The sequence below is a fragment of the Seriola dumerili genome, unplaced genomic scaffold (genome assembly GCF_002260705.1).
Source record: "Seriola dumerili isolate Sdu_G_001 unplaced genomic scaffold, Sdu_1.0 BDQW01000138.1, whole genome shotgun sequence".
Classification (NCBI taxonomy): domain Eukaryota; kingdom Metazoa; phylum Chordata; class Actinopteri; order Carangiformes; family Carangidae; genus Seriola; species Seriola dumerili.
Window position 1 is genome coordinate 14,147,265 of NW_019174393.1, and position 10,501 is coordinate 14,157,765.

The window sequence follows — 10,501 nt, forward strand, 5'->3', positions numbered from 1 at the left end:
GACGCTGCTGGATGGATGGCTGACCTCGGTGTTCACTGATTGGCTCGCTGAGCTTCTCTGGTTGCACCTGCTGTCATGGCCAAAAGCCCGGAGGTGAAGCTGGCCGTGTTCGGCAGAGCGGGGGTGGGCAAGTCAGGTAAACTGCTGTGTGTCTGTGTTTATCTGTGTCCTACAAAGGCTTGTGGTCTGTTCATTCATAGGTTTTCTTTGATTGTAAACAGATTTTTACTCTTAACTTTGGTGCTTAGATCCATTTTAAATCAATTTTCAGGCAACATGTAAAGGACTTAAACATGCTGCTGTGTATCTTCATTGTTTTGGGTTTTAATTTCTTTCTGCCTCGGTGTATCTCACCATGATGTCTTCTTTCTAATGTTTTCCTTTCATCCTGTCTGCATTTTTATACTCGCCGTAATTTCTCCTGGTTCTCAGTTTGTTTGCGTAGTCAACATTACAGAAGGAGGCTGTTTTTGGTCTGGCTTAAATGTCTTCACTCCCACAGATAAGTCTGTTGAGTCATTATCATTTGGTTTCAGCATTCCTCTGTAAGCAGCAGTAGCAGCAGCGGCAGCAGCTTGGCCTCAGCTGGCGCACTGTACGTTTTCTCCAGTAGCTGAGACAATAACACAGACCACATGTTTCCTGTCGGCTGCAAATCAAGACATATTGCTTCTGTGTCACAATCAGCTGTTCGAAAACATGCTTTGGGATTGCTTCCATGTTGAAGGAGGCCATTAAAATGCCTGAGGAGGTCAACTCAAGTACTGTACTGAAAAGTAGAATGACTGAGGAGTTCATAACCTTCAGCTGAGAGGAGTGCGGTTGTAAAAACAAGGCTGAGAGGCTGACATCAAACTCTGTCTTTAAGGAGGTGTATTGTTAGCCCTGACCATCCTTTCCTCGCTTAAGAAGAGTGTGCACAACCCCCACCTCAGTGATGATTATTGAATTTGAAAACTAACAAGAACATGTTGATTTCTTATCTGATACCAAAGCAGTAGAAATATCACTCAAAACAATCACAGCTGATGATATTTAACAAAATATAAAAGCAGATAACCGGGTGTGAGTGCACTACCTCATTATACTACCATCTGTCATGTCAGCCAGCTCTACTAAACTCCATGATTCGGTTACATAGCGTTCTACAAACCTTAGGGGAAAAGTCAAAACATCAATATTTTACCTGTTGTGTAACAGCGGGTTACATCTTGTAAGGTATTGTTATGATCTCACACTTATCTACTCTCTGCCCTGTGTTAAAATGTTTCATGAATAACAGATAAAATCACTGGGTTTGAATATTGGTTTCACCCCAGGTGGTTTCACAGTAGACACCTGTGGTATCATCAAATTATTCTGAAGATGCAACCTGCTGCTGGATAACAGGTAAAACAAGACTAAAAGTCAACAGCATGCTCTCAGCTCTGAGAGGCTGTACTTAGCTGTACAGATTTATTACAATTCATCCTGATGTGGACATGAACCCCAAGTATCCGCTGAGATACTTCAGCCTGAAGCAGCCGACTGATCAACCATGCCATGGTATGGCAAAAAAATATGTTTTACTTCTCCTTAAGGTTTGTGTTGGGAATGCATGTGACTGAGGTCATGATTGGGGCGAGGACTGATAGAGTCAGACTTAAAACAGAGACTTCCAGACGGTTCAGTCATGTCTTTTACCCTTTTACACCAAAATTACTGGATATAAGTGGGTTTTTTAAACACGGGTAAACCTGCTAAAAAAAAAAAAAAAGGTGAATGACTCCTTTTACTCTGCCAACCGAGTTTGCCTTTCTGAGAGGACACACACAATTGCAGGGAGCAATGTCAATGTTAAAATGGATCACTCGCGTGCTCCTGTCAGTGTCAGAGCCTCCGTGTGAGACTCTTCGATCGGTGATTCATTGTTTGTGCTCTGAGAGATGCCTCAGCACAGAAATGGGGTGAAAATTAGCATGTTCACCCAAGTGTTGTGTTTACATCACTGCTGATCAGAGCCAGAGCCGATAAACACCTGTGTCTACTGCAGTCATTTGACACAGGACTGAATGCTGATTGGACCCTTTCACTTTGCAGACAAAAGCCCAATGTCAGCGGGGTTTTTGACCACTGTAAAAGGGGCTTTTGTTTCCTGACACGATGTCTGGAGTGCAGTGTGAAAGGACAGAGAAAATGAACTGACAAGTCTAACGTCAAAAGAGATTGTTGATAGTCTAGCTTTCAACCTGATTGTTGTCTAGATCTGGTGATTAACTTGTTATTTGCGTGATGGAACACACTTCAACACAGACTGACTACAGACATTTGATTTTCACGTGGACACTTGATTCATGCAGCTCTGCAGTTGCCTGATCCTCTCCTATCACCTGCGTGCCTCCCTTTGCTCTTATTAATGCACAAAACAGACAATCAACAGAATAGCAGTCATTGTGGTCACATCTAAAGCTACATGTAGCCTCGATGATCCCTTCAACAATGATTGGCTCTCATCTAAACATAGTCCTTTAGTGGAAGCCCACCGATGCTAATGAATCAGCTTGTCCACAGTTGACAAACATCTAGACTGTGAATTATACTCCCACTTCATGTACAATATGACATGAGGGAAAAAATAAACACTTACGTTAAACAGGTTGTATATGTTGTTTTGAACCTTTCAATGTGTTCGAGTGAATAAATCTTCAATAACTGCACTTCCATTTCCAAAGAAGTTACATACAAAGCATTTAAGCTGTCAGAGAGAATGTGATTTAAACAGGAGGCCAAGGTTCAACCTCCCACGTAACCACCATCTGAATTGTCTTTGAGCAAGATGCTAAACTCCTGCAATGTGCTATAATGTAGGTGAATGCTGATCTCTGAACCTCCGAGTGGAGGAGGGGTTCAGCTATTCCCACATTACATTTCATCTCATGAAGTGAGCACTGAGGTGATTAATCCATTAGGCAACTGACATGACGTCAAATTTTGATAATAGTCCTTTATCAAGAAGAAATGCCTCAATTTTTCTGATTCCACATTCAAGGATTATCTCTTATTTTCTGTTCTGTATCGCTGTAAAGGGAATGTTTTGAACAGTTGGTTGGACACACAAAAATCATGTTTGAAATGTCATCTTGGATTTTTTGCAATTGTGAAGGGCATTTGTCATTTTTTTTGTGTTTTCTTAATCTTATGGACTAAACTATTAATGAATAGGACTACAGCCATGCTAGCAGCGTGATGATGCTGACATACTATTATGTGTATATTTATAAATATTTGCAGGTATTTAAACCAAAGTATCAGCCAAATTAAAGTATTCACCTGATGAGAAGTTCAGGGCATCAACAGAGTCATTAGGATTCATCCTCTGGGCACTATAAATGTCTATACCTAGTGGACATCCATCCAGTGTTTGTCAAAATATTTCACTCAAAGCCAAACATGGCAACCTCATGCAGTGCTAGAGAAAAAGTCAGCGGATCACCAGACTCATTAAGATTCATCCTCTGGAGACCATGAATGTTTATAGTGATTTCACGGAAATCCATCCCACAGTTGTTCAGTCCAGACTGAAGTGGTGGACTGATGACCCGACTGATATTGCTATCGAAATAGCCACGTCGGTAGCGTGGCTAAAAACTGTCTGTGCGGTCCACATGCAGTATGTTCTTTAAATTAACATCACTTGAAACATCTGACATGAGGTGTGTAAGTATTTGTGTAAACGGCAGCTTTCTGCTATTTACTTCAAAAGTACTAAATACCAAACAAAAGGAATTGTTGCCACATCTTTGCCAGTTTCATTACAAAACAGAATCAGTATCAATATCAGCCTTCAATAACCTCTATAATCTAAACTACAGTACATGTTCTTAATAATGGAGCTCATCTCCAGACTTTGAATACTTGCTTCACTAATTTTTGCATCTTTACTTTGGACAGCAGTACCTCTGCATGTGTTAGTGTGTATGTGAACCTAATGGTTTTTATATGAAACTTACGTATACTTTTGCTTTAGCTGGAATTTTGTTCCCTGCTGGCTGGAGAAAATGTGTACTTAATGAGTGGCAGCAGACCTGCTGGGTGTCTTGGCGTCGTTGAGGGTTAGCTGCACTCTACATGATGGTCTGACCTGGACTGCTGCAGAGCGATCCAGCACTAATAAAGACCAGAGTGTATTAAGTGTGAGTGTAACTGTTCTGGCACTTCTAAGCTTTTTGGTTTATTGACTTGGCAGAGGGAAACTGGGGTTTAGGAAATAAGATAAATTTGTCCATTTACTGCATCTCCACCTTGGTCCCTGCTAAACACACACATCTACACAAGCACAGGCACACCCACAATGAGTTGAAAATGCAATAAAGTACTCACGGGCAAGGGTTTCTGTAGTTTTGTCAGTGAGGAGAAGATGAGTAAACAGTACAAAAGCAAAAAAGTAAGAGAAAAAATTGTCCATATAAGCATTTATGAAGCGTGACAGATGAGGTAAGTGTCCTGTCATTTAAGCTGCTCTTGCAGAGGTGAGGCTGTCATGGATATTAAACCAAAACAGCACATTTTATTTAATTTTACAGCTAAAATAATCAATATGTTTATTTCAACAAAGGTTCAAATTACTACTTGTAAAGTGGGAGGTGACAAATCTACAGAGAATTACAGGCTGACTCTGCACTTGTCCTCAGCTTTATGGAGCGATTTAGCATCTTTAAGCTCATCGTTTTGGTTTTATGTCCGACAACTTTGATGTTTTGGCTCAATCCACCGCTCTCATCTTCTTTGTTATGGTAGCATGCCAAAAAACTCATTGTACCTGCTCAGCACCAACCGACAGCTGGTGAACATAGTGGAGCTTTTAGCAGATACAGAAACACATGACTGGGGACCAAAACAGAAAAAAATGTGGAGTAATACTTAACAATCAACAGGTGGACACAAATAAGCTCAAAATGAATGCTAATGTTGCTCATTGTCTACTATCTCTCTACTCTCTATGTTCAACGTCATACTGTGATTATATGTCAGTGTTTACAGATCTACAAATCTATAAATGCAGTTTTAAACAAGAAACATTGCTTTTCTATATTTTTTCCAATTCTTTTAAATTTGTTACTTTTCTCAGTTATAATTCAATTAAAATACAACCTTTGTATTTATACAGATGTTACTTCCTGTCACTTCCAGAGTTTTCATCAAATGGCATGAGCAAAATCTGGTTGTTTATTGCTGTGAAAACACTGGCACACACACTCATTCACACACGGTGAAAAGTGTGCTTGGAAAATATCTTGTCTCGTCAATCCTCAAACAACCCGCCTCCCCTCAGCCTGTCTGACAGCCAGAGAGCAGAACAATAACAAAGGAGCCGGCCAACGTGTCGGCCTCAGAAATACTACTATTCACCACTTCCAACACCAGGAAGAGACCATGAATCAGCCTAATGTACATGTTGGTCTGGAGCATGATGTAAACAGTCCTTCAGAGGGCAGGCAGGCAAGAAGAAGCCTACAACAAACACAATTTGAGACAGACGGACTGCTACTGTGTTGAACTGCTTAAAAACCTCACATCCACAATACTGTGCTGAAATATATTGAATACTGGTAGATGAAAAGTGAATATCATATCCCCCACCATGAAATCACTAAGTGGCACCACTTGGATCTGCCTTCTTTCCCTGTCCATCACATTAAAAGGCTCCAGTCATGTCTCCTCTAATGCTTTGCTGCAGGGGAAACACATTACTGTCACTTTACCGCCACGCTCTTTATTTGCATTTTCCCTGCTGATGACTCACTGTTGCGTCATGGCAACTAGAAAGGAACAAGACATTTATTAATATCAAAGTGGTTTACATTATGAGTCTGAAGACTTTCTGCCTACAACATGTGAGGTAACATTCCAGGTAGGCTGAGTACTCTTTCCTTCTTTGTAAATGCTTTATTTATAACTTATAGTTTACAACTAGCAACACAGCACTCTGCCCTTCACCCTCCACCTAACACCAGACCGTGCCTACACAAATCCCTAAGGCCTGAACACTAGAGGAAACTGTAAATGGAAAAGGAAATAGACAGAAAGGTTCAAGTGTTAGGGGGTCATAAAATACCACTGAAACATAATAATCACATACAGCAGCAACAGAAGCAGCTAGGTTTCCAATGGCATTTAGCGCAAATTTCAACCGAATTTTGAGACGATTGACAAAAGGAATGTGAACTAATGTACATTTCCATCCACTACTACAGGTGTAAATAGCCAAATAGCTGCTGTGTGACTATTTCCATCTGGGTGCAAATAGAGTTCTGCAGGAATGAGTCCTAAATCCCAGATATTAATTAGCATTTTAGCACTTTTCAAGCACTTTTTTCAAGACCTTTTCATGTTTTATTCTACAACATAAAGTACGTCAGTATATACTCAGGTCGTGATTTTATTAAGCTTTTACGTCTCTTTAAAAATGAGACTACAGAGGTTGTTGGGGACGTTTAACGTCATCATGCCAAACGTGAAAACCAACCTACTCATCAGTCCACCTTTACAGCGTCTATGTGTTTATACTCACACTCTTACAAACTGTTACTAGCATTGTAGCAGGAAAGGCTTTTGAGGTCAGAGCTAAATCATACTACAAGTTGGAAGTTTAGTAGTGGAGACGTTGAAGTCATGTGCCCGTGGTGTAGAGCGTTTATAATCTAACATTAGCTTTTTACTTCTGGGGATTGTATTTAAGCTTTAAAAATCATAAAGTGGTGTTTATTTGTGAAGATTATCCTGCTGAACAAATTGAAATGTGTCAGTATCATAAACTATTGTTTATCACAGAGTTTGTTTTCTGCAATAATCCAAAAGCCAATGTAGAAATCCCATTGGCTTTTTGTCGAGGGAACCAGGGTGATGCTTCGTTGGTCTACAAAAAAAGTCCCTGTGAGGCTCGGTATTTTAAATTGTACAAAATTGTATTGTATTATGGAACTCAAATTTCTTTTATTGTACAGTAATAGAGTCTATGTAGAAGAAAATGTACAAGTACGTCTCTAAATGATTTTGACATTATTTCACCGTGAGCTCATGATAATGACTTTGAAATAGGCTTCCTGCTGAAAGATTGGCACAGCCAACCCTTTACACTCACATCACTCTCGCAGTGATCATGCTGCTCCTAAAATCAACTTTCTGTGATGTGTCTGCTGGAGGAAATGAGGGTCCTGGAAAGTAATCAAATAATTGATGGGATTTAACATCCATCAGGCTTTCTGTGCACAGCTACTCACTCTTCACCGTCAACTAATTAACAGGATGGAGAGGCAGAGGGACAGTGGCTCATCCCGTTGCTTGGGTTTCCAGGCACATCTTTGGCCTCTGACAGCTCAGAGAGCCCACAGCTGTGAGGTTGGCTGGCTGTTTGACTTCCCTGATTACTCTCTGCATGCCAGCCCTGGGTAGCAGCCATACGGTATGACTCATTGAATGTGGCACAAATGCTTTAATCAGTGTGTCAGAGGTAGATTTTACTCTTTTAGATAAGAAATCTGAAAAGTGGCTTTCAGCGCGGCTGAGTGATGTGAATGTTCAGATGAGGGGTGTGTCTGCTGTGCAGCATGCTAAGTGACTTTTATGTGATTGAGCGTGTTACATAAGACTCCTTTGAACTTTAAGGCTTTATTCTTTTAAATTGATGCTTATTTGTTCAGTTTGCGTTGAGTTCAGTGCTCATGGCGTCTTGCTGCTGTGTGGGTGAAAAGTCAAGAGGCCTTGGCAACAGTACAACAAAGGCCAGGTGTGTAAGAGAAGAACATCAGACTGAGAAACTGAATGGGACTTCTGTGGGGGATGAATGATTGTGCTGTGTTGGGGGTGTGATGGACCAGAATAAAATAGCTTTGTATTTCATGCTGTGGGGAGGCTTTGAATGTGCACATGCAGCTTTTGCTCAGTGTAGTATTTGGAGAGATTTTAGAAAGGAGAAATAAGAAGCAGATTGTGTGATGAGAACTTTTTACAAAACCCTAATTCTTTCCTTGATTTTATATTGGGAACAAAACTTGATGATCATTATGTATGAATGTTTTGGTAGTCTAATACATAACAAAAACCCAAGGAATGAAAAAGAAAACAAATGGCATTGAAACTGCACTAGTCAATATTTCTGTCAGAGCCTTTAATGGTTCTTACAGTCAAGAAACAAGAATTTTACTCATATACAGTATTTATTCATTATTTTCTAAGTGTTAGCATCAAGTCTCTTGATATACTTAAGTTCTAGCATGATGTGCAGACCTGGATGATTAGGCAGTGTCTTTACCTTTGATCAAATTAAGTTAATCACAGAAAACAGTGAGGAGAGATAAAATCCTGACATACAACTGAAATGAATGAGAATTCTGAAAACAATCTGAATGGTTTAATGTAGCTCACGTGTATCAGATAATCAGCTGAATCATCTCTGTTCTTTCTTTTGGTAACTCACTCATCTGAATGATAACAGTGTGGAGGTGGGATGAATGAAATTTGGTCCAGGTATTCATGGTTCCTTTTCCTCCCATCCCACCCATGAGGTTGACTTTTTTGGTTCAGAGTGAAATGTCTCAACAGCTACTGGATGGTTTGCAAAGAAATTTTTTTTTTTTTACACATTCATGTCTCGTTCAAAAGAATTCTTGACTTTTCACCCAGTGCAACCATGAGGTCAAAAATTAGATACTGCCCAATAGTTTGGCACAGCTTCAGCTGTGCTTTGTGTTTAGTGTTAATTAGCACTTGCATGCTAACATATTTCACTAAGATAGTCAACATGGTGAACATTACCTGCTAAACATTAGCATATTAGCATCATCTTCGTGAGCATGTAAGCATGCTGATGTTAGCATTTAGCTCAAAGCACTGCTGTATCTAAGTACAGTTTTACAGGGCCACTTGCACGGTTGTAGATTCCATTTATGCTGTTCTACTCTATTGAACTTGCTGATTAATTTTATTGTCTTAACTTCTACTGTGCTTAGGCTCTTTGGCCTTCTCTTTTATCTGGTTTTATTTTTCCATGAAGCACTTTGTGACTTTGTTAAGAAAAGTGCTATATAAATAAATAAATAAATAAATGATTAAGTTAAGTTTTGTTCAGACAGAAAGCATTGTTGCATAATTTGAATTTGACGACTCAACCATTTGTGTAGTCTGTGTTCGTTTGCCCCAAAAATGCAACGTAACCCATGAACTGAAAAGACGTGGGGATGTGTTTTTACTTCCTGAGTTGTGCATCCGCACACATATGTCCATTTATATCTAATCATGCTACTGTATGTCTAAAATTCACCTCGTGTTCTGCCTGAACACACAGCATAGTTAGTTTACATGAATATATAGTATTTGAAAGACATAAAGCAGGTACGGCCTGTCAACAAATTGCTAAATTGCATATTTCAATTTCACCTACAGCAATACATAGTCTAACTGAGGAGCAGCTTTTTGATGCAGTTGTGTTACTGCAGCCTAACGGCTCTGAGACTTCATTAAACTGAACCTGGGGTCCCTCAGAGCGCCCGTCTTTCTCCATCCTCCTTCACTGACTTCTCCTCTGAACATATTGTCTGCTGCCTGGACCGTCACTTTATCCTCAGACAGTACCATGGTTTCTCTGTCATTCAGTTCTCTGAAGGCCATCTGCCTGCTCTGCTGCTGTGTCCAGACCTCCCCCTGTGTTTCTTTTTTTTTTTTTTTTAAGTATATTTTTTGGGCTTTTATGCCTTTAATGGACAGCACAGTGGAGAGTGACAGGAAAATTCACCTGGCACCCCTTCACTCTGCACACTCACACAGGTTGAAGTAATAGTGGGTTTTGCCACAAAGGATATATTTCTGGAGTGAAGTTTCTGAAAGCCAATGTTCTGTGCCTCTAGGGGTGTTAATTTTGACTCATTTTGTTTTTCTATTCAGTATAAATATCAACAAACCAACTGATAAGCCAACTCGTCACACACAAGGGTACATTGGACCCATAACAGGAAATGATTGTGTCACAGGAGGTGGGCTCCTTGAGTGGCCCTTTTTTTTTTTTTTTCTTCTGTTGAATTATTTTTAGAGCACACCTCCGACTCTCTACAGCCTCCACATATTGTCCGTTCTTCATGCGTGTCCCCTGAATGCCGCCACTGTCCTCGACTGGTGTGAGTCATCGCTGTTATTTCCTTCCTTGCTTTTAACAACCTTACTCTCTGGAGATTAGCAGCGCTTTTAAAATTTCATGATGGATCAATTAAGTATTTTCTTTACTGCTTCTGAAGCTGCTTTGTCAGCTGAGGCTCTGGTTAATGTTTAATTTTTAGGGCCACTTTCAGTGATATTTGATTTATTGAACACTGTTACCTGCCACTTCAATTTTTTTAATTTTTTTTTTATAAATGATAGGTTAAGTAACACTATCTGCTTTTGTGTTTCCTGTGTCATTTCCAAATTTTCATTTAAAGCTTAATTCTGCATGTATTCATTCATGTCTTTAGAAGACAATAAAAGAAAATTC

At 39.8% G+C, this 10,501-nt stretch overlaps 1 protein-coding gene across 1 annotated transcript in view; it reads left to right on the forward strand.

The window, feature by feature from the left end:
- Positions 1–10,501, forward strand: part of rerg (RAS like estrogen regulated growth inhibitor) — a 45,113-nt gene that overhangs the window by 7,125 nt on the left and 27,487 nt on the right. The window contains exon 2 of the mRNA XM_022749541.1: positions 2–136. Coding sequence (XP_022605262.1) covers positions 76–136 — 61 coding nt within the window. The 5' untranslated portion in view covers positions 2–75. The remainder of the gene's footprint in view (position 1; positions 137–10,501) is intronic.